The 25,857-nt window shown below is 43.2% G+C and overlaps 1 protein-coding gene across 1 annotated transcript in view; it reads right to left on the bottom strand.

Moving 5' to 3' along the window:
• Window positions 1-714: 714 nt before the first annotated feature.
• Window positions 715-25,857, bottom strand: part of SLC17A7 (solute carrier family 17 member 7) — a 185,944-nt gene continuing 160,801 nt past the window's right edge. The window contains exons 6-12 of the mRNA XM_073571000.1: window positions 24,062-24,148; window positions 22,136-22,278; window positions 20,793-20,942; window positions 19,474-19,606; window positions 16,476-16,586; window positions 15,296-15,423; window positions 715-2,602 (exon numbers count right to left, since the gene is read on the bottom strand). Coding sequence (XP_073427101.1) covers window positions 2,261-2,602; window positions 15,296-15,423; window positions 16,476-16,586; window positions 19,474-19,606; window positions 20,793-20,942; window positions 22,136-22,278; window positions 24,062-24,148 — 1,094 coding nt within the window. The 3' untranslated portion in view covers window positions 715-2,260. The remainder of the gene's footprint in view (window positions 2,603-15,295; window positions 15,424-16,475; window positions 16,587-19,473; window positions 19,607-20,792; window positions 20,943-22,135; window positions 22,279-24,061; window positions 24,149-25,857) is intronic.

Here is a 25,857-nt window from a genome sequence, read left to right as displayed (position 1 = left end):
GGTGGGATCAATCACCTACAAACCCACCTAGGGGCGGGTGTCTAAATCGCCCATAATAAAGTATGTGTATGAATGGTTGTAGGACCTGTGATGAGGTCATAGCCATGTGATCTGGTGGGTGTGGCTATGGACCATATAAGGCGACCAGGGTAGGTCACATGAGGGAATGCTTGGACCAGGTTGGTCCGTATGAAAGGTCTCATCAGACCGACTGCAGGAAGGTAAGTCTGCCTTCCTGAGTGCACGTGGGGACGCTGTGTATCATGGCTGCATATGTCTGAGAGTTCCCAGGAGAGGGAATGAACGCCTGCACTGAGCAGCAGCTGTGAGGTAACCCGGACAGGGGAAATAACTGTGAGGCTAGAGAGCCTGTGTACCGGAGATAACAAAGCCTGTGTGACCACAGGGTTAACAGAGTGGAGCTCTGTCATGGATGTTATACTGTTTTAATATGAACTTTCTCTTGCTATTGATGGTTTATGCTGCATAATAAACCGAATGGACTGAGATATGTTGAGAAACCTGTGCCGGACCTGATTTATCGGCTGCCTAGCGAGTATCCCCTACCTGAATGACAGTGCTACTTTACAATATATATATATATATATATATATATATATATATATATATATACAGTATATATATATATATATATATATAAATAGTGAAAAATGTCATACTTTGTCAAATATAAATAAAACAAGCACTACGATCTGAATCGGAATATCTTTTTATTATGTACATTTACTGCACATGTTTAAGTCATTTTATCTTCAAAACCATCACCCCTCCCAGGACACCTATCCTTCCGCAGCTCCAGTTCTCCCCTCCGCTGTAAGCTTTATGCGTAGAATGCACCAGATTAGGTTGATGACTTAGTGGACGCCAATGTAACGATCGCTCTATTGCTTAGGATCATGCTTAGATAAGACTGTAAAGCCTCTGATCACAAAATCTGCATCGAAGACATATGATATTATAGCTCTTATACTGCTGGAGTTTTAAAAATTGCCGAGAACTGGAGAAAACCTACAGCGCTTAACAGGTTAACATCTGTCATCTTTGGATAAGGTCTGAAAAGTCCATAAAAGGGCTTTGGCATGAGAGTCTAAAATGCTTGGTATTTATTAAAAACGGAAACAATGAATCATTTTTTTCTTGGTGAGGGCACAATTTACGCCAAATTTACTGCAATGTACAATGAGGCCACACAGAAAACTCTAATGTAATGCACTTTTCATTCTCTGGACAAGGGGACGCTAACTTAATCCTTAGAATGAAAAAAAAACAGATAAAATAAAATATAATTGACAAGTAATGTAAATGGTTTTGATATTTTTTTTGCTTTTTTTTGCCACCATGTTGGTCCAAGAGAGAACAAAGCATGCCATGAGTTGACCCACCATCGCCAAGCACACAACAACACACAACAGGTACGCGATCACTTTCACCAATCACAAAGTAAGCCCCAAAGACTGGAAAATGACAATACCCACCACAATGGCAAATAGATACCACTCATCCCCTACCCAAATGGACATTTACCCCCCCAACACATACCTAGAGGTAAAGAAACCACCCCTTTGGAGGGACTTCCATAGGTGATCATATATTGTTCCACGTGAGGAGACCTCTTTTTTCCGTATACATATTTATTTTTTTCTATATATACTTTTAAATAATATTTATTTTACCTTTTAAATAAATACGTTTTAGCTTTATATGTTTTTGAAAATAAATAGAAGTAAGAAATAAAATGTTCCATAATATTTTGGTGTCCAGCCTTGTCTGGAGTGGTGTGCATTTTGGGGGAGAAGTGCCCATCTCTTTTTGATCTCTGGCTCGCAAACATTTATTAGCAACCAATGGCTCACAAAAATTAAGGTAAATCAGTGTTCAACTCAATGATAAACCTCACGCATTCGCTAGTTATTGCTTCCACACATAGACGAGTGACGGAACATTGGATAGACGCGTGCCTTGTGACGATCTACACAAGAAACAAGCAAATCACTGATACCAGAAACAGAATGGACCCTTGGACACCACAAAAAAAATGATAAGGTTGGTTGTGGGACACTACCAGCAACCCCTTATGGTAAATAATAATGCAATAAAACAATAGAGAGGAAGCCATGATGATCATGTAAAGTGGGGAGGCTTGGCAACACTGGTCACCTTTCAGAAAATTCTTGCTCACTCTCACTTGGAGTGGAGACATTGCTATTGATTTACTTAGACTTCTGTATGGGTTTTATTTTCATGATAAGTCCCTTTCTGTTGCTGTCCCATAAAGGTAGGGGTCTTTTCCTTGGTCCTGAATGTATTCTTCCTTCTTCTCCCACTCCGCTGGCCAACCGCCATTGTGGAAGCTTGTGCTTTTGGTGGCGCCATAGCTGCCGTACCCCCCGTAGCCTTGAGGTTGATCTTCACTTTCCTCAGCAAGCTCATCTTCATCTATGAACCCACATTTCTCATCAGTGGTTTCTTCTGGTTCTGCCCATGGCTGCTTTTCTCCTGATGCAAATATACCGTAGAAGATCACCCCACCATAGTGAACGAGGGACGCGATAAGGAAGACATACTGCCACTCCTCTCGAGTCTACATCGGTCAGGAAGTTGAAAAAAGAAGACAAAAAGTTAGCGTCATCTTAATTAATACAATCAGAATATGTTTACAACAACCTTTTTCATGGTATAATTATATATAAGAAGAACTTCTAAAGAAGTAAGAAAAAAAAGATAACCCTTTGAAATTACATTATACAAATGAATGTGCTCTAATCAATCATGGAAGACTAAATATTATAGTAGCAATAGGACGGCACAGGATGTGATAAGTTACAACAGCTGGAGCTTCTCACTAGCTGTTGTAACTTGACCTCAGCATCAGCTCTGTTTAGATGAAAATAATAGAAGGAGATTTCTGCAATGAGCAGTTCAGACAAGAATTATGGTGTACTCACTATATCTGGGATTTATCAGTCCGTGTGCTGTGCATGTACGTACAATATGTATAGCTGGTGAAATCAGTATTAAACCCATCACAAATTTTCTAAGTAAATATATTTCTAAAAGAGCTATTGACATGAAATCCTCACCAGATGTTGGTAAAAACCCATCCAATCCTCACAGGCAAGGAAATCAACCCATAGGTGGCCATATATTATGTTATGTGTAATAATGATAAATAACACAGGAAAAAAGTATTGAACACGTTTAGGCTGTGTGCCCACGATGCGATTTTTAAGCGTTTTTGCTGCGATTTTCGGCGCGAAAACGTTTAAAAATCGTGTACAGAACGCACCCCATGCATTCCTATGGCATTCCGCACATGCTGTGCTAATGCTGTGCTTTTTTCCATGGTGGAATTGCATTGCGGAAAAAATCGCAGCATGCTCATTCTTTTGTGCGGAATCGCAAAGAATTGCCGCGATTCCGCACCCATAGGAATGCATGAGAATCGCTTACTTCCCGCATGTGGCTATGCCCATCATGCGAGAAGTTAAGCGTCTCATATGCAGTTGGTACCCGCGGTGTGGAGGAGAGGAGACTGTCCTCCAGGCCCTGGGTACCATACCCCTGTAAAAAAAAAGAATAAAAAATAAAAAATCAGGGTATATTTACCTTCCGACGTTCCGCGCTGCATTCCCGGCCTATGCGTTCCCAGTAATGCCTTGCGGCAAGGTCCTATGATGACATAGTCTCGCGTGACTCTAGCGGTCTCGCGAGATCGCTATAGTAACGCGAGACCAGCGTCATCACAGGTCTCGCAAGGCATTACTGGGAATGCTGAGGCCCGGGATGGCAGCGCGGGACGACGGAAGGTAAATATACTCCGATTTTTTAATTTTTTTATCATTTTTAACATTTTATCTTTTACTATTGATGCCGCATAGGCGGCCTCAATAGTAAAAAGCTGCTCACACTTGTCAAACACTATGTTTGACGAGTGTGACCAACCTGACAATCACTTTCCAAGCGATGCTTCAAATCGCTTGGAAAGTGCTTGAATATCGCACGCGAAAATCGCGGCAAAATCGCAAACAAAATCGCGGTGAAATTGCGCGGAAAAAAACGCGCGATTTCTGGGAAGAAGTCCGGTTTTCAGTGTGCGTTTTAACACGCAACGTGGGCACATAGCCTTACTGAAATGTAATTAATACTTCATGCAAAAGTCTGTGTTGGTGATGACAGCTGCAAGATGCCTCCTGTATGGAGAAACTAGTCACATGCATTGCTCAGGTGTGATTTTGGCTCACTCTTCCATACAAACACTCCTTAAATCCTGGAGATCCTGTGGACTTCATCTATGAACTCTTGATATTTCCAGTACTTTAAAAACAAGCACCAGAGATAGTCGTGTCCGTGTGTCAGTGTATACGTGTGTTTCATAAGTGTGACAACCCTGTACCACATCAGTATCACATGTAGCAGCGCCTGAGAAAAGCCAGTACTATTCACACTGTTCTCAGGCACTGGGTGCTTAAGACAACTCACTTCATTGAACCCTGCTCTGCCTGCGATCAGAGTGAGCAGGGGACAATGTTGAGAGTTGCATTCATGAGTAAAATTAAGAATAAAATAAAAAATCACTTTATACTCACCTGTCCGTAGTTGAAAGAATACATAGTGTCCCACACCGTAATCATTCTGTGCGACATTTGCTCATTAGCATGAGTGGTTGCCAGAGGCAATTGCTCATGCTGAAGAGCTGGGGAGAATGACTCGATGCAGCAAGAGCGGACCTCAAGGTGATCTATGGTGACCTCAATGACATCACTACTAGCACCGTTAGAAAAAGTCTCACAGTGCAGTGCTGAGCTCAGTGAGTTCACTGCAGTTCATCGTGAGAATTTCTCACTGAGCTCAGAGCTGCACCACAAGACTTATTCTTATGCTGCTAGCGGTGATCTCATTGGGGTCACCACAGTTCATCGGCCCGGCTGGGAACACAGCCTCAGTGACTTGTGGTAACCTCAATGAGGTCATCAGTATTCACTGATGCTCTGCATGCAGCAGCTAGCTCTCCAGAGGTTTGTAGCCTGTACAGTCGAATCTTGGCTCCGTCCATGTTGAAACTATTTATTGCAGACATGGATTACAGCGTGGGACAGAATGTCGGACAGGTGAGGAATATGGTCATTTTTTGTTTTTGGTATATTACTGGAGACGAGGGATTCAATGGAACGGGCGTTAGGTGAGTATTTTATTTTCTGATTTTTTTACAGAAGAAGAGGTCTTCAATGGAATGGGCATTAGGTGAGCATAACTGTGCTTGTCATTTTTAAATAAAAAGTAAAAGTGTGTTTTGTTTTTATTTCAAATGAAGGACTTTATACTGTGTATTTATTTACACTATAACTATAGGATTAGTAATGGATGGGCTTGATGTCATCTGACAATATAAAGGTGACATCAACCCCACAAATATGAACCCCACTTGCCACTGCCTCAGGGCAAGTGAGAAAAGCCAGGCAAAGCACGAGAATTGGTGCATCTTATAGATGCGCGTTTTCTGGGGCGGTTGCGGGTTGCTATTTTTATGTATGGTCTCTTACTAGCTTGAGAACACCAGCCTGCAGCTGTCTGCATTAGCTTGACTGGTTGTCAGAAAAGGGAGGGACCCCACATTGTTTTTTTTAAATGATTTATTTGAATAATTTAAAGAAAAAAACAGCGTGGGGACCCCCCGCAGCTGTCAGTTTTGCCTGGCTGGCTATAAAAAATACAGGGAAACCCACGTCATTTAAAAAAAAAAATTATTTATTTAAAAAATAAAATAATTTATTTACAGCGCAGGTGCCCGCTGAATACCTTTGTGCCGACACCTGTGAACAGAGATAACATTTCAACTTCGGACAGGTGAGGGATATTGTTGTTTTTTATTTTTGTTTGCTTACAGAAGACAATACTTTCAGAGGATTAGGCATTAAGGTGAGTATAATGTGATTTTGTATTTTATTCTTAATTTTACCCTTAGAAAATACAACTCTCAACATTGTTCCCTGTTCGCGCTGATAGCAGGCAGAGCAGGGGACAATGATGCGCGCTGTCTTCAGTACCCGTCGCCGAGGAACAGCATGGACAGTACCGCTGCTTCCCAGGCACCAGTTCATGTCACACTGATGACACACAGATGTCATTCATGTGTCATTAGTGTACACGTGTGCGGGACATTTTGCGGGCTGTGTTGCTGATACAAAGCGGATATGTCAGCAAGTTTTGCCCACTGACACAAAGTCCATGGAAACACACTGACATGTGTAAGTGTCTCTGGTACATGTGAAGACTGTCACCACACATACCGGGCACACTGACATGTGTAAGAGCCTTAAGTTGCTTCCATAAGTTTTCTATTCTATTTTCTACATAACTTCAATGTTGGTATTGTGTCTTCGGGGCCATATGCAGTGCCTTTTGGCCTCCAAACATGGTGTGTATTATGGTATCCAAAGAGTTCAATTATGATCTCATCTGACCAGACTATATCCTTCCAGCATTTCACAAGCTTGTCTCAATATTATAAAGCAAACTTTAAATGCACTTGAACATGCTTTTTGTTCAGCAATAGAGTCTTGCTGAGCGTGCATACAGACTATACAGTTTCAGTGCATTACTTATTGTTTTCTTTTAAATAATTGTACCTGCTGGTTCCAGGTCTTTCTGTAGCCCTCCTCAGGTTGTCCTTGGCATTTGGACAACTCTTCTGATCATTCTTTTCACTCTTCTTATTGAAAGCTTGCAGGGAGCACCTGGTCGGTTTATAGTGAAATGATGTTCTAATGGATTATGACCCCAACAGCGTTCACTAGAACCTTCAGTAGTTTAGAAATTCTTCTGCAACAAATGCCATCAGTATGTTTTGCAACAATAAGGTTGCAAAGGTCTAAGTGGTACTTCACACTAGGCGAGATCACTAGCGAGATCGCTGATGAGTCACCGATTTTGTGACACAATAGCGATCTCGCCAGCGATCTCGCAATGTGTGGCACGCATCAGCGACTGCCCCCCCCCACCGGGTATCACTGATCGTGCAGTAATGTCCTGGGCCATTATTTGATCGTTGATTTCCCGCTGGCCAGCATGCATCGCTGCATGTGGCAGCGGGAGACCAACAATCAGCGAGCTCCCAGCGCTGTAAGCAGGCGCTGGGAGCTGGTATCTAAGGTAAACAGCAGGTAACTAAGCGCCACGCGCGCTTAGTTACCCACTGTTTACCCTGGATACCAGCTCCCAGCACGAAGACACGCTGGTATCCAAGGTACACAGCGGGTAACTAAGCGCACGGTGCTTAGTTACCCGCTGTGTACCTTGGATAACAGCGTCCTCGCTTGTCCTGATTGCTGGTGAGATCTGCCTGTTTGACAGCTCACCAGCGATCATGTAGCGACGCACCAGCGATCCTGACCAGGTCGTATCGTTGTCGGGATCGCTGGTGCGTCGTTTAGTGTAACGGGTCCCTTAAGCCAGATCACTGGTTTTACCCTTCATGAGATGTTTTTGTGTGGCACCTTGGTAATGAGACACTTTTTTATACGTCATCAGTTGAACCAGCTGATATAATTTTTCCTTAAGTAGCAGGATAGCTTTCTAATCACTGATAGATTTCAGGTGGCGTCATGACTTCCCATGGATTTTTGCACTTCTCTTTCTTTCTATGTTCAATACTTTTTCCCTGTGTCATTTCTCATTATTAAATGTAAAAAAAATGGTCTGCACTCAAAATTTAAAGGAGAGGTGCAGGAGTGGTGGGTTGAGGTCCCAGTGCATACAAAAAGGAAAATCCACTGCACTCTCAAATTGTTTATACTATGCAAGGTGATTTTATTGGTTAGCATATACACATAAGGTGAATAAGATGGGAAACATAAGCCACAAAATAAAGAATGTTTTGACCCGTCTCGCTCGGGTCTTTGTCAAAGTCACAGAATAACTAAAATAAAAATACAACATAGTAGAACATAATACAAAATATAAAAAAATTGTGGACAAAACATAAAATATATCTCCATATATAAACAATGTTATGTACCCCACCTGATTTACCTTATGTATACATGCTAACTAATAAAATATCCTTGCAAAGTACAAACTTTTGAGAGTGCAGTGGAATTTTTCTTCCTGTATGCATTTCTCATAATTACACATAACTTAATTTATGGACATCTATGGTTTAATTTCTTTGCCTGTGTGGATTGGTTGAGTTGTTACCGACATCTGGTGAGAATCTCATGTCAATAGCTCCTTTAGAAATATATTTGCTTAGAAAATTGCTGATATGTTCAATACTTATTTCACACGCTGTATGCATGAGTGTGTAATGTGTGCATGTATGTGTGTATCACTCATACCATACAGTATTATATATTTGCTTATCCAAATTGTAGCCGTAATCCTTGATGGGTTTTCAAGAAAACCCATTATTAGCACTTGCAATAGTTATACATAAAGTGGCATGTAAAATGTTGGGTATCCCTAGTTAAAGTTACTGTTATTGTGAACAGTTAAGCAAGTTGAATATTAAATGATCTTTAAAAGGCCTAAAGTTACAGATGACACATTCCCTTTGTATTTCCGGCAACAACAAAAAAATCTATAATATAACGCTGTAAGCGTCACTCTGTCCGAAGCCTTTATAGACTGCACAAGCGCGACGCGCCTGCGCAGTCTGGCTCCAGACAGAATGAGGCAGCCAGTGGTGAGGAGTGTGTATGGCGCCGGAGATGGCAGTACCATACACACTGCATACCGCCATCTCCAACGCCATACTTACCTGACCTGGAGGAGCGTTGCCGCGGCGCTTCTCTTCGCCCGGAGACCGGGGCTGGAGTGCGGCCGGAATCGCACTGCGCAGGCGCAATCCGGCGCCATTTTACTGAAGACACACTTGCAGTGTGTCTTCAGCAATATGGCGCCGGGCCAGAAATGCGCACGCGCATAGCACGATCTGGCGCCATTTTACTGAAGATACACTTGCAGTGTGTCTTCAGCAATATGGCGCCGGACAGCGCTATGGGCATACGCGATTCCGGCCGCACTCCTGCCTCGGGCTCCAGCAGAACAGCGCTGGAGCACAGGAAAGAAGGGTGAGTATAAATGTTTTTTTTTATTTGTGTACTTTTAATAGGAGTGAGGGTACCATGCATACCAGGATAAGGGGTGAGGGGGCCACGCATGCCAGGATTGGGGGATGAGTGGTACCATGCATACCAGGATTGGGGGGGGTGAGAAGACCATGCATACAAGGATTAGGGGGTGAGGGGGCCATGCATACCAGGATTGGAGGGTGAGGGGGCCATGCATACCAGGATAGGGGGGTGAGAGGACCATGCATACCAGGATTGGAGGATGGGGGGGCCATGCATACCAGGATTGGAGGGTGAGGAGACCATTCATACCAGGATTGGGGGGTGAGGGGTACCATGCATACCAGGATAGCGGGGGTGAGGGGACCATGCATACCAGGATAGGGGGGTGAGGAGACCATTCATACCAGGATTGGGGGGTGAGGGGTACCATGCATACCAGGATAGCGGGGGTGAGGGGACCATGCATACCAGTATTAGGGGATGAGGGGTACCATGCATACCAGGATTGGGGGATGAGGGGGACCGTGCATACCAGGATTGGGGGATGAGGGGTACCAGGCATACCAGGATTGGGGGATGAGGGGCACCATGCATTCCAGGATAGGGGGTGAGGGGACCATACATACCAGGATAGGGGGTGAGGGGGCCATGCATACCAGGATTGGAGGGTGAGGGGTTCCATGCATACCAGGCTGGGGGGGTGAGGAGACCATGCATACCAGGATTGGGGGATGAGGGGGACAGTGCATACCAGGATTGGGGGATGAGGGGTACCATGCATACCAGGATAGGGGGGGTGAGAGGACCATGCATACCAGGATTAGGGGATGAGGGGTACCATGCATACCAGGATTGGGGGATGAGGGGTACCATGCATACCAGGATTGGGGGATGCGGGGTACAATGCATACCAGGATGGGGGGGTGAGGAGACCATGCATACTAGGATTGGGGGATGAGGGGGACAGTGCATACCAGGATTGGGGGATGAGGGGTACCATGCATACCAGGATAGGTGGGGTGAGAGGACCATGAATACCAGGATTGGGGGATGAGGGGTACCATGCATACCAGGATAGGGGGTGAGGGGACCATACATACCAGGATAGGGGGGGTGAGGGGACCATGCATACCAGGATTGGCGGATGAGGGGTACCATGCATACCAGGATAGGGGGGTGAGGAGACCATGCATACCAGGATTGTAGGGTGAGGGGGCCATGCATACCAGGATTGGAGGGTGAGGGGTACCATGCATACCAGGAAGGGGGGGGTGAGGAGACCATGCATACCAGGATTGGGGGATGAGGGGGACAGTGCATACCAGGATTGGGGGATGAGGGGTACCATGCATACCAGGATAGGGGGGGTGAGAGGACCATGCATACCAGGATTAGGGGATGAGGGGTACCATGCATACCAGGATTGGGGGATGAGGGGTACCATGCATACCAGGATTGGGGGATGCGGGGTACAATGCATACCAGGATGGGGGGGTGAGGAGACCATGCATACCAGGATTGGGGGATGAGGGGGACAGTGCATACCAGGATTGGGGGATGAGGAGTACCATGAATACCAGGATGGGGGGGTGAGAGGACCATGCATACCAGGATTGGGGGATGAGGGGTACCATGCATACCAGGATGGGGGGGTGAGGAGACCATGCATACCAGGATTGGGGGATGAGGGGGACAGTGCATACCAGGATTGGGGGATGAGGGGTACCATGCATACCAGGATGGGGGGGTGAGAGGACCATGCATACCAGGATTGGGGGATGAGGGGTACCATGCATACCAGGATAGGGGGGTGAGGGGACCATGCATACCAGGATTGGAGGATGAGGGGTACCATGCATACCAGGATAGGGGGGTGAGGAGACCATGCATACCAGGATTGTAGGGTGAGGAGGCCATGCATACCAGGATTGGAGGGTGAGGGGTACCATGCATACCAGGATGGGGGGGTGAGGAGACCATGCATACCAGGATTGGGGGATGAGGGGGACAGTGCATACCAGGATTGGGGGATGAGGGGTACCATGCATACCAGGATAGGGGGGTGAGAGGACCATGCATACCAGGATAGGGGGGTGAGGAAACCATGCATACCAGGATTGTAGGGTGAGGGGGCCATGCATACCAGGATTGGAGGGTGAGGGGTACCATGCATACCAGGATGGGGGGGGTGAGGAGACCATGCATACCAGGATTGGGGGATGAGGGGTACCATGCATACCAGGATTGGGGGATGAGGGGTACCATGCATACCAGGATTGGGGGATGCGGGGTACAATGCATACCATGTTAGGGGGGTGAGGGACCATGCATACCAGGATTGGGGGATGAAGGGTACCATGCATACCAGGATTGGTGGATGAGGGGTACCATGTATACCAGGATTGGGGGATGAGGGGTACCATGCAAACCAGGATAGGGGGTGCGGAGACCATGCATACCAGGATAGAGGGGTGAGAGGACCATGCATACCCGGATTGGGGGATGAGGGGTACCATGCATACCAGGATTGGTGGATGAGGGGTACCATGCATACCAGGATTGGGGGATGAGGGGTACCATGCATACCAGGATAGGGGGTGAGGGGACCATGCATACCAGGATAGGGGGGTGAGAGGACCATGCATATCAGGATTGGGGGATGAGGGGTACCATGCATACCAGGATTGGGGGATGAGGGGGACCATGCATACCAGGATTGGGGGATGAGGGGTACCATGCATACCAGGATTGGCGGATGAGGGGTACCATGCATACCAGGATTGGGGGATGAGGGGTACCATGCATACCAGGATAGGGGGTGAGGGGACCATACATACCAGGATTGGGATGAGGGAGTACCATGCATACCAGGATTGGGGGATGAGGGGTACCATGCATACCAGGATAAGGGGTGAGGGGACCATGCATACCAGGATAGGGGGGTGAGAGGACCATGCATACCAGGATTGGGGGATGAGGGGTACCATGCATACCAGGATAGGGATGAGGGAGTACCATGCATACCAGGATTGGGGGTGAGAGAACCATGCATACTAGGATTGGGGGATGAGGTGTACCATGCATACCAGGATAGGGGGTGAGGGGACCATGCATACCAGGATAGGGATGAGTGAGTACCATGCATACCAGGATTGGGGTGAGGGGACCATGCATTCCAGGATGAAGAATGGGGTGCCATGCATACCAGGATTGGGGGGCGGTACCATGCATACAAGGATAGGAATGAGGGGTGCAATGCATGACAGGATAGGAGGGTGGCAGCACACAGCAGGATAGGAGACCATATACCAATAAAAATGCTCACCACCCGGGCGTAGAACGGGTTCATAGCTAGTATATACACTCACTGGCCACTTTATTAGGTACACCATGCTAGTAACGGGTTGGACCCCCTTTTGCCTTCAGAACTGCCTCAATTCTTCGTGGCAGAGATTCAACAAGGTGCTGGAAGCATTCCTCAGAGATTTTGGACCATATTGACATGATGGCATCACACAGTTGGCGCAGATTTGTCGGCTGCACATCCCTGATGCGAATCTCCCGTTCCACCACATCCCAAAGATGCTCTATTGGATTGAGATCTGGTGACTGAGGAGGCCATTTGAGTACAGTGAACTCATTGTCATGTTCAAGAAACCAATCTGAGATGATTCGAGCTTTATGACATGGCGCATTATCCTGCTGAAAGTAGCCATCAGATGCCTGTTCTTAGCTGAGAGGAGTGGTACCCAGTGTGGTCTTCTGCTGCTGTAGCCCATCTGCCTCAAAGTTCGACGCACTGTGCGTTCAGAGATGCTCTTCTGCCTACCTTGGTTGTAACGGGTGGCAATTTGAGTCACTGTTGCCTTTCTATCAGCTCGAACCAGTATGCCCATTCTCCTCTGACCTCTGGCATCAACAAGGCATTTCCGGCCACAGAACTGCCGCTCACTGGATTTTTTTTCTTTTTCGGACCATTCTCTGTAAACCCTAGAGATGGTTGTGCGTGAAAAGCCCAGTAGATCAGCAGTTTCTGAAATACTCAGACCAGCCCTTCTGGCACGAACAATCATGCCACGTTCAAAGGCACTCAAATCACCTTTCTTCCCCATACTGATGCTCGGTTTGAACTGCAGGAGATTGTCTTGACCATGTCTACATGCCTAAATGCACTGAGTTGCCGCCATGTGATTGGCTGATTAGAAATTAAGTCTTAACACACAGTTGGACAGGTGTACCTAATAAAGTGGCCAGTGAGTGTATATATTGTCATTTATTACATTTTAAAAATTACAAAAAGGAAAATGGATGCAAAATTTTGGGATCCCTGCTTGGTTAGTACCTAGTAGCACCCCCTTTTGCAAGTATCACATCGATTTTTGTAGCCAGAGAAGAGTCTTTCAGTTCCTGTTTGAGGGATTTTCATCCGTTCTTCCTCAGAAAATTCTACCAGTTCTGTGAGATTCCTGGGTCGTCTTGCATTCTCTGCTATTCTGAGGTCTAGACACAGATTTTCAATGAACAGATGAAGGAATTGTGAGGGCAATTGTAAAACCTTCAGATTGAGGTAGTCTGTTGTGGATTTTGATGTGCGTTTAGGATCATTCATTATCCATTTGTATAAGCCATCCTCTTATCACCTTCAGCTTCTACAGATGGTGTTATGTTTGCATCAAGAATTTGTTGAAATTTCATTGAATTCACTCTTCCCTCTCCAAGTGAAATGTTCCCCATGCCATTGTCTGCAACACAACCTCAAGCATGATTGATCCACCACCATGCATAATGGTTGTCGAGATGTTCTTTTCCTGGAATTCTGTGCTCTTTTTTCCCCCATACATAACTTTGATCACTGTGGTCAAAGAGTTCTATTTTAAACTCATCGGTCAACAGGACTTGTTTCCAAAATGCATCAGGCTTGTTTAGATGTTATTTTGCATACTTCTGACTCTGAATTTTATGGTGAGGACGCAGGAGAGGATTTCTGCTGACGACTCTTCCGTAAGGCCATGCTTGTGCAGGCGTCTCTCAACAATAGAGCAATGCACCTATCAGGATTTGAACCCATCAGTTCTTGTGCACCAGGCAGCAGTGCTTCCCTCTGAGCTATTCAGCTCGCTGGACAGTTCCATGCTAACCCAGATCCTTGTACCTGTGTAGTTTCTGATTGTCTCCTCTCCACCCTGAGTTCGGATTGTCTCCATCCTGATTGAACACCCTATTTAAACCTAGCATAGCACTCTCTTCCTTGCAAGATTATTTAGCTACCAGCTTTTAGTCAAGCTTCCTTTCACCTGCTCTTTCATTCTAAGATTACATTGCTGCTCCTGTGTACTGACTCCTTGGCTATTCCTGACTATGCTACGTGCTGCTCCTTTAAACTACATTGCTGCTCCTGTGTACCGACTTCTTGGCTATCCTGACTACGCTACCTGCTGTTGCTGCCTCTAGTGATTGCAACTCCAGAGTCTCCTAAATCTTTCTGAATGTCTTTTTCAGTCAAGTAGGGGTTCTGATTTGCCTCTCTAGCAATCCTATGAGCCGCTGTCACTGACATTTTGCTTGGTCTTCCAGACCTTACCTTGACCTCCACTGCTATCTTCTTAGAGCCTTCTCCTGCTTTGTGGGCCTCCACCATTTTCATTTTCAGAGTGCTAGGCAGCTGCTTAGAAGATCACATGGCTGCTGTTTTTTGGCACAAGGTTAGCGGAGGCTAGGTTTTTATAAAACCGGGAAATTTGCATCACCTGGCCTTTCCTAATGATGATAGTGAACAAGGCATAACCCTAACAGGCTAATTAAGGTCTGAAACCTTGGTCAAAGTTATTTGAGCACACAAATCTCAAAAGATGCCCAAAATTTAGCATTGGCCCATTATCCTTTCTGTAATTTTTAAAATGTGAAAAATGACAATTATTTTCTTGTTTGCCTAAAATGCAAAGTAAAAGTGTCATCTTTAACTTTTGGCCTTTTAGAGATCATGTATTATTTTATTTGCTTAACTGTTAACAATAACAGTCGTTTTGACCAGTGGGGCCTAAAATTTTACATTCCACTTTATAAGCAGTATGTGTGCATTTAGATACATCTTATATGGGGATGTCAATAAATCTTTTCTCTGGTGGCACACAGCCTCAGACTCTATCCATTATTCATAGTTAAGAGAGTGTAATTAAAAATGTATGAATTTCTTATTTCCATACCTTGTGCTTTGTCATGGCTCCTACAATCAAGGGACAAACCATTCCAGAGAGGGTTCCCACACCATTGGAAATACCCATGAGAATACTGGCGTATCGAGGTGCAATGTCCAAGTGATTTACATTAAAACCTAAGACATTGGGTAAAAGGGCGAGTATCATGAGTCACATTTTGCTCAGGTTTTTTTATTCTCACTGATTGTCTGTCTTGTTACTCTACTGTGTTTTCCAGTTGTTGTCTCTTGATTGTATATTTCCTTTTGGATATTCGTGCAGAGGCTCCAGAAAATAAATATACTGCAAGCTACAATATCTAGATGGCCTCTACGGGGGTGTACAATCTGGTTACACTGCTTTAGAAGGTTTTAGGAATTCCCTATTATTGACTTGAACAGTTGGGTTGAAGAATATGATTCGAAAGGAATCTCTTAATGATGTCATCCAGTGATATGTCTATATCATGTTAGGACCTTTAGGTTTGTCTTCTTCTCATAGTTGGACATGGCCAACAGTCTAATGTCTACAGGGGCCTCCCAACTCTCTCCCAATAGATGACGTTGGTGGATATATAGACTGAAATTTTCCTATTTCGGACAGCTGACCCTTTTGCTCTCTAAGAGATAAGCCTCAGCCACGAAAGTCCGACAGTGACTTTCTTGTAGAGAACACGATAGCCCTTGGCAGAGTGTATGGAGGAGTCAGGAGAGTCAGCAGAACCATCGTAAAGCCACCAGATACCTATTGTGTATGGGGCCCCTTAGCTAGGTTACACTGATTAGTTGGTCCCTTATTCATGCCATATACATATTTTCTTAACAAATTAATCGACATTTGCCAGACAAAATGTAATGATGCCCTTTATTATACTGCTATCGACCAATAAAACCTAATATAGAAACAAAATGAGCATAAACCCTGCTGTAAGTAATGCAAGACTTTTACGTTTTTCAGATCAAAAACAGTGTTTTCTAAGTACCCTATGTTATTTACATGAACTATTACTATTTACTTACTTACTACAGGGTATATGCTCATTTTGTTTCTATCGTAGGTTTTGTCTGTGAAATGGCCACAGTTTGAACATGCTCTCATATGTCGCATGTAAACCAACTTGTGCTATGGCTCATTTCTTTGGTTTTGTTATAGACTAATGTATAGCTAATGACGTAACTCCATGACCCACCTGATATAGCAAAGCCACTGAATCCTACTGCCAGAACAAGGAAGGAAATAGCTACTCCACGGGTGTGTGAATAGCCTACAACTAGGAGCAGAGTAGCTTCCATGCCAAAGCCTATGGAAAATACAAAGAGATATCAATGCTGTGCAATTAATATGTATTGCCCTACCAAGCTCATCGATTTACCAGATAAAACATATCTAAAATTACTTTCTTTCATAGACTTAAAGGGAATCAGCCACCTTAAATTTGCATGGCAAACTAACCACATTGCCTTGTAGGAGATGGAGCAACAGTAAAAAAAATTCTTACAGTTTTTAAAACTGTTGACCTTTGCCCCAAAACTATCTTTATTTAATATAAAAGTGAGGATAGTCAGTACACCCTTGGCATGGCTACGTGCCTTAATGCACTGTTACACCCACTTATTTAGATTGCCACTCCTATGATGATTGCCAACGTTGGCTTTCCCAGAGTCAAAGCAGGTTGAAGAGAAACCTCCATTATGTGATCACTGTCCCTGTGCAAGAGCAAGAAGACACATCACTCTCATCTCTCTGCTGACATTGCTCAACTCTTCTGCTATCACCTTAGTGCATGAGCGAGCATAGAATTCACTCTCTCCTCGCTGCTGACATCGCTTAACTCCCTTGCTATCACTTTAGTACATGAGCTGGGATACAAATCATTCTCTCCTCGCTGATGACATCACTCGACTCCCCTGCTAACAGTTCATTGGAGGAGTAAGCGCATACATCATTGTCTCCTTGACGCTCTTATTGCTCGGGTATAGCTGTGTAGGAACAGCGAAGAGAGAGTAATTTGTCTTCTTGCTCCTGCACAGGGACAGTGATCACATAACTGAGGTTATTCTTGAGATAGTGCTGGCTCTGGGAAAGCTAGAAATGTCAATCAACATAGGAGTGGTCACATTCTATATAAGAGGGTGGAAAGGTGAACCAAGGCTTTTATCCCCATCACGGGTGCACTGAGTGTTCTCATTTGCATATTAGATTACAGTTATTTTGGGGGGCAATGGAGGATCAGATTTAAAAATGAAAATACTGATTGTTATTGTTATTCCATCTAATACAAAGCTATGGGTTGAGTTTGAAGTGTGAATTTAGGGTGGCAGACTCCCTTTAATTGTACATTGATCTCTATATATCGGCAAAAGGGGCTGAATGTCAAATTCCAGTTATACAAGAGACCAGCAGAGCCACCTTTGGATGCTCGGTTGCGTGATAACTATCCAATCTTGTAGAATAGCTGATAGAGTATATACACGCCAGGCCCTTATAAATATACAACCAAAAACAAAACCTAGAAACTTATCTTTATTAAGTGTTAAATTAAAATTAGGTACAAGCAACACACAGATGCAAAAGTACAAATATATCACTCAGATTAAAATAAAACATAGGGAGGAGAGAGATTTAAGGACTGAATTCGCCCTACAAAGTTCTTTTCCTAATCGCAGAGGTTGGCACCCATTCGATGTGGTGCTCCTACTCATTGAAGAAAGTCCCTATTTAACCCTACATAAAGCCAAAAACTAGCCTGGTGGCCAGCCGCGATGTCCCACGTGTCTGGATAACTCATCCAGGGAGTGAAAAGAGTCCTTACAGACAGACTAACAAAGGACCACCAAGGCGATGTATAGACCAATATCTAACCATTAGGTTTGTACTAAAGTGAACTGAGGTTGTTGATGCAGGTTGATGCAGAGGGATACCTTAAAAAAGAGATACTCATACAGTAAATATCCATAAGTAAGACTGACAGATCTCAATAAGCACAATAAGACCATGTGAAACCCAAATTTAAAAAAATATGTTTTTCTAACTGCTAGACACCAATAAAATACATGTGGAAGACAACCAAATACATAGCAAGCCCCTTGTGGAGCCTAGGCAGCCAATCATTAGATAATATTCGGCTTCTATCATTGCAGTATCTTCCTAGTAGATAAGTATGTCTTAGATAGTGAACATCAGTAGATCATACATGAATGACATACTTACAAGAAAGAAAGTCCATACTGAGCCAGAGTGGCCTGTAATTAGACAGAACTTAGCATATACAATTGTTTCTTTGCAGGATAGTTCCAACGCATTTCACCCCTCTTATTGTCATCCATAGGTTCATCAGGGGTATTTCTAAGTGGGGAAAAAGAAAAGGAGCAGTGCTGCAATGATCACAGCGATTCTCCAGGGCGTGAGTAGAATAGACACAGGCAGGTGCCTTCTCTTTTCCTCACTGAGAGTTACCCTGATGAACTCCTGATTGACCAAAAAGGGGGGAAAAGTGTCAGGACTGACTTTACTCTTACTATGACCAAAAAAGGGAGGAAACTTGTCGGGCCTGACTTTACCCTTACTATGATACTGGTTACTAGTTAGAGATGAGTGAATCAATTAAATGGAAATTGAATTTGCACCAATTTTAAAGGAATTCACTGAACCTGGCAAATTTGAACAATTTGCAATTCACTTTTGCACAAATCTCCTAAAATGCTTGAAGCCATTTTACACGTTGTAGAAGACTACATCATCTAGAGAAGCTTCATATGCCAGAGCAGATTAGAGAATGCAGCAGCCATTATATGGTGAATCTGGATAGTGAGAGGACATCACAGCTTAGAGATTAGACATACAGATACAGAGAAAATCATAAAATACTAAATAAACATTACTGATAGTGTGTGCCAGGACTGGAGTGAATAACAGTTACCATCCATTTACCCGTAGCCATATGTGTTGAGGTCACTTTGGTATTATTAAGGCTGTGTTGGTGTTAAAGAACTTAGGGTTGGATTTAGCCCTAGGAGACCTCAGAGTTTTACACACATCTTTTTCATAGTCATTGGATGCTTTGCAGTACTTGCAAATTGCATTTTTTAAAGAGAAACTCAACAAAACTGGCAAATTTGAATGACAAAAGATTCTATCATATCTAGTCACTGTAGATCTTCACCATCTTAGCACAGATTTTCACATACCTCCACAATTCATCATCTTACGGACATTCGTTGTAGACATTATTCTCTTGGTACGCAAGAAGTCAGCAATCTGCCCTCCAATGGGCACTATGATTGTCATAACCAAGTGTGGAAGTGCAGAGAGAAGTCCGACCTGCAGAAAAAAATTTATGCAAAACATGAAGTAAATTGGGAGCTGCCAAGCACCATCTGCATCCGCTCCCTCTCCAAATCTTCCTATGTTCCTGAAAGTCAAAGGCCATACATTGTATTTGGAATGTAAGGGTTAATTCTAGCACGGCCGGTAAGAAGATAGACGAGAACGCTATCCAAGAATGAGGTTCATTAGTCAACGCATTTCGAAAGTTCCAAACTCCTCCATCAGGAGAAGCTACAGTGGTTTGTCATGATGAAGAAGTTTTGAACTTCAAAACATGTCAATTGGTGCAAAAATTTGACACCAAACTGCAAATATGATTTTTTTTAGGTTCAAATAAATGCATGAAATTAAAAGGCTACGCGACACTCCAATCATTAGGGGTGCACGAATAGGATACTGAAATTTGGCACAACCAAGTCAGATGCAAAAAAAGGAAACAATTGCATTGATGTTTGGGTACATGCACTATTTGAATACTGGGCAGTGGAGGTTTGAGATGACCAATTAAGGCGCTGGGGATACGCACTACCGTGCACAGAGTGAAGGTGTACCTGACCTTTTTCTGTGGTCCGCAAGAGCCCAAGATAATTTCTGAGGTAGACCTAATTGTGGGGCCGAAACATCAAGTGTTCAATTAGTGGATGTTCCCAAACATCAATAAAATTGTTTCCTTTTTTCACATCTGACTTGAGTGTGCCCAATTTCAATATCTCAAATAAATGCATTTACCGTAAGTAAAAAAAAAAATAAAAAAATAACCCCAGAAGTGGACAGCCCCTATAATAATACAGTATGGGGAAGCAGCTGATAAATGAATGGTGGATTCACTCATGGTAATAAAGGGCTAGTTGGGAAAGAAACATGTTACAGCCAAAGAGTAAAGAGATTTTATGGTTTTGCAATTATTATCCTGTTTATGCTAAAAAAAAATCCAACACCAGATGATGAAAAACCACAAGAGGGTTAGATTACTTCTTTCATCAGATTACATGAGCCGTAGATAGAAGTTTCAATCCCGTCCTGAAATGACCCCATTAAACTGACTTTTAGGCTGTGTTTATGGCTTTAATGGTTCTCTCCAAGGTTTTCGTGATGCTACAATTATTTATTTAGGCAGACTATTGATCTCAGCTAGATTTAGCAAGTCAATAATGCATTGTCCGCCGCAGAATATACGTACCTTACTGATTTCAAAGCCAAACACTTCTTCAAAGTAAGCTGGCTGGCTAATTAGCAGGAGATAGAATGTCCAACTACGGCAAAAGTTGGCGACAATGATTGCATACACTGGCATCGAGGTAAAGAACTTGCGCCATGGTGTCTTAAATTTCTGTAATCAAGCATATAGGACCGGGGTCATTATTTAGTAAAAAAAATATTTCTGTATCTGAAGAACCGGCCTTTAACCTCAGCTCATGTTGGTTCCATTCCTCCTCTCATTTGACCATTTTATAAACTCACATTTTTATCATCTAGGACTACATTATGTTTTTTACTTTGAACCAGTTAGCAACTACCTGCCAATTGTATCCGGAGCCAGTTCAGACTGGTCACTGACTGCTCCTGCCGGTAATTCAGCTGCTCCACTTTAACAGAGCAGCTCTTCTTCTTCCCAGCTGCTCTCCGCAGTTAGGCAGCGGGGAGCCAGCTGGCAAACAGCATGAAGTCAGCAGTCAGGCTCTGTCAACAGAGCAGAGTGAAAGAGAAGCTGACACTGAAAATTGGAGCCCATCACAAACCCATTAAAGGGGTTATCCATTACTAGGACAACCCCTTCTTAAACTAAATGTTTAGCCTCGATAAAATAATAAAGCCTATACTCACCTCTCATGCAAGCTCCGTTCCAGTGGTGTCGGCACTCAACCCGGGGCTGTGATGTCATGGACTGACACGTGATGTCCGGCACCCATTCAGCGCTTGCGTCACTGTCTTCGCTTCAGGCAAACTAAACATGAAGAGGAAGTCCGGGATCAGGTGCAGCACTGGCTTCCTCTTCATGTTTAGGCAGAGACAGTGATGCCAGTGCTGATTGGGTGCCGAGCATCACATTCCATTCCACTGCATCACAGCCCCAGGGAGAGCGTGTGCTGACAACGCTGGAGCGACGCCGGCACGGGAGGGGAGTATAGGCTTTATTATTTTATCAGGGCTGAACTTTTAGTTTAAGAATGAGTTGTCCTAGTGGTGGAGAACCCCTTTAAAGGACATAACAGAATTAGTATAAGCCAATATCAATGAGTTTGTCCAACAGTCTAATGTGTATGCCCCTAACAGGCGATAGAGATTACTGACAATGCTTTTGTTCTGCCAAAGATAAGCCAACACCAGAAATGCTTGGCAGTGTCACTCCCATAGAGAACACTGAAGCGTTTAGTTGCACTGTGCGAGATAGATGATGCCGGCAGAACTATTGTCGGCTGACAGTCTTTTCAAGTGTACGGGAGGGGGGGCATTAAGGAAATAGATCTATACAATAAATTATAACTTTCCTCTACTATTAGTGAATAAGAATTATGGATTCACCATTAATGGGTTCATGAAACTTGTAGATTCTCCGATGCTTTCTTCAATGTACTTTCTTTCTTCCTCTGAAATGGTGGGATGCTGGGCCGGACTTTCGTAGGACACAAGAATCCAGAACATATACCACATGAGCCCAAAGCTCCCTGCAGGAAAAGTGTGTATAATATACTGCTCAAAAAAATAAAGGGAGCACTATTCCATTTGCAACAGGCTGTTTGTGTTCCCTTTATTTCTTTGAGCAGTATATAATGTACAAATAGAAAAAGAACATTAATATGCATTAAGAAATATTTCTAAAATAAAAAGAAATATTCAAAAGTATTTCTATATGTAAAGTAACTGTTTTTGCCCTTTTCTTAAGTGTCAAATGCTTGTTTGGTATTATTGCTATGTATGTCTTTGGATAACCCATTTTTGTCAAAAAGTTTAACTGATGACCCTTGAACGAACAACAATTAGTTCTGATCTATGAAGATAACCTTGTACTAAGTATCTCATTTTCCTCTAGCACCACCACAGGAGAAATAAAGCATTACGTCATGCTCATTAGATTAATATGAAGTCCACGTAATGCAAGGACAAGCCCTCCATAAAGAGAGAGACACTCTTTGTAGTAGCTCCCCATGCTCAGGTATTAAAGGACTTCCTACTGTATAATAGAGACCCTCATCTATTACCGTATATACTCGAACATAAGCCGAGATTTTCAGCCCATTTTTTGGGGCTGAAAGTCCCCCCCCGGCACCTGACACCCAGCGACAGAAAGGTGAGTATGTCATTTTTTTATTTTTATTTGCAGCAGCGACAGCATATGGGGGCATATTGTATAGAGCATCTTATGGGGGCAGCATATGGGGGCATGATATATGGAGCATCTTATGGAGGCCTAATATATGGGGGCAGCATATGGGCCATGATATCTGGAGCATCTTATGGGGGCAGCATATGGGGCATAATATACAGTATGGAGCAGCATATGGGGGCATAATCTATGAAGCAGCATATGGGGACATAATACTGTATATGGAGCAGCATATGGGGGCATAATATATGGAGCATCTTATGGGGGCAGCATATGGGGCATAATATATGGAGCAGCATATGGGGGCATAATCTATGGAGCAGCATATGGGGGCATAATATATATGGAGCAGCATATGGGGCATAATATATGGAGCTTCTTATGGGGCAGCATATGGGGGCATAATATATGGAGCAGCATATGGGGGCATAATCTATGGAGCAGCATATGGGGGCATAATCTATGGTGCAGCATATGGGGTATAATGTATGGAGCATCTTATGTGGGCAGCATATGGGGCATAATAAATGGAGCAGCATATGGGGGCATAATCCATGGAGCAGCATATGGGAGCAGCATATGGGGGCATAATCTATGGATCATCTTATGGGGGCAGCATATGGGGGCATAATCTATGGAGCATCGTATGGGGGCATAATCTATGGAGCATTTTATGGGGCCATATCCTTTATGGAGCAGCATATGGGGCATATTATTCTAGGGAGCATCTTATGGGACCATTATTAACCTTTGTGCAGCATTATATGGGGTGTATTTTGTATGGAGCATCTTATGGGGCCTATCATGAACTGTATGGAGCATTATATGGGGCTCCTGATTCAATATGGATATTCAAAAACATTTATCCTACTGATGTCTCAATTAATTTTACTTTTATTTGTATCTATTTTTATTTTTGAAATTTACCAGTGCTGCTGCATTTTCCACCCTAGGCTTATACTCGAGTCAACAAGTTTTCCCATTTTTTTGTGGCAAAATTAGGGGGGTCGGCTTATACACGGGTCGGCTTATACTCGAGTATATACAGTAATTCACACTTTCTGTCTAGGATATGAAACAATGTATTTTCTAATTATAAAAAAAATCTCAAAATATTAACTTACCATAGACATAGAAAACTGAGCTCCATCCTGTATACTGGACTAGTACCCCTGCCAATGGCATAGCCACCACTGCTCCGGCGTAGGAACCTACAAAATATGGACATTACTAACCTACCTGGAAGCATTTTTTGGATGTTCCAGTAAGTTTTAATTTAACAACATTGTGTGTACGGTATATATATATATACACACACACATATATATATATATATATATATAAAAGTTTGGGTACCCCTGGTCAAGATGACTGTTATTGTGAGCCGTTACTCAAGTTGAAGATGAAATTATTTCTAAAAGGCCTAAAGTTAAAGATGTCACATTTCCTTTGTATTTTAGCCAAAAAACATACAGAAAAAATTAAGAGACCACCCCATCAAAACCCTGTCATGGGCAGCCCATTCTCCACACCTGAACCCAATTGAAAACCTCTGGAATGTAATCAAGAGGATGATGGATAGTCACAAGCCATCAAACAAAGAAGAACTGCTTAAATTTTTGCGCCAGAAGCAGTGTGAAAGACTGATGGCAAGCATGCCAAGACACATGAAAGCTGTGATTAAAAATCATGGTTATTCCACAAAATACTGATTTCTGAACTCTTCCTGAGTTAAAACACTAGTATTGCTGTTTCTAAATGATTATGAACTTGTTTTCTTTGCATTATTTGAGGTCTGAAAACACTGGGCTTTTTTATTTTGATCATTTCTCCTTTTCAGGAAAAAATAAAACAAAATTGATTGCTTGGAAATTCAGAGACTTGTCAGAAGTTTGTAGACTAAAAGAACAATTTACATTTTACTCAAAAATATATCTATAAAGAGAAAAATCAGACAAACTGAACATTTGAAAGTGGTCTCGGTCTCTTAATTTTTTCCAGAGCTGTATTTTCATCTTTTACATTTTAAAAATTACAAAAAGCATATGGGCAGATACAAAAGTATGGACACCCTGCATGGTTAGTACCTAGTAGAGCCCCCTTTTGCAAGAATCACAGCTTGTAAATGCTTTTTGTAGCCAGACAAGAGTCTTTCAATTATTGTTTGAGGAATTTTCACCAATTCTTCCTTGGAGAATTTTCCCAGTTCTATGAGATTCCAGGTTGTCTTGCATCCTCTGCTATTTTGAGGTCTAGCCACAAATTTTGAGTGATGTTCAGTTCAGGGACCGTGAGAGCCATTGTAAAACCTTCAGCTTAGACCTTTTGAGGTCATCTATTGTGGATTTTGACATGTGTTTAGGCTCATTCTCCATTTGTAGAAGGCATCCTCTTTTCATCTTCAGCCTTTTTACAGATGCTACTGTGTTTGCATCATGAATTTGTTGAAATTTCATTGAATCCATTCTTCCCTCTACTCATGAAATTTTCCTAGTGTAACTCATTACAACACGACCCCAAAGCATGAATGATCCACCCCCATGCTTAATAGTTGGTGAGATGTTCTTTTCCTGAAATTATGTGCCCTCTTTTCTCCTCAGATACCTTTCATCATTGTGGCTACATAGTTCTATTGTAACCTCATTGGTCCACAGGACTTGTTTCCAAAATGCATCAGGCTTGTTTAGATATTCTTTTGCATATTTTGTCACTGAATTTTATGGTGAGCGCACAGGAGAGGTTTTATTCTGATGACTCTTTCATGAAGGCCATATTTGTGTATTTGTGCAGGTGTCTCAGAGCAGTAGAACAATATACCACAACTCCAGAGTCTGCTAAATCTTTCAGAAGTTCTTTTGCAGTCAAGCATGGGTTCTGATTTGCCTCTCTAGCAATCTTATGAGAAGCTCTCACTGAAATT

The sequence above is a fragment of the Dendrobates tinctorius genome, unplaced genomic scaffold, assembly GCF_039654945.1.
Source record: "Dendrobates tinctorius isolate UK_male_01 unplaced genomic scaffold, ASM3965494v1 ptg000028l, whole genome shotgun sequence".
Classification (NCBI taxonomy): Eukaryota; Metazoa; Chordata; class Amphibia; order Anura; family Dendrobatidae; genus Dendrobates; species Dendrobates tinctorius.
The sequence above is the reverse complement of the archived record's forward strand: the minus strand, read 5'-3'. Positions and strand labels throughout refer to the sequence as shown.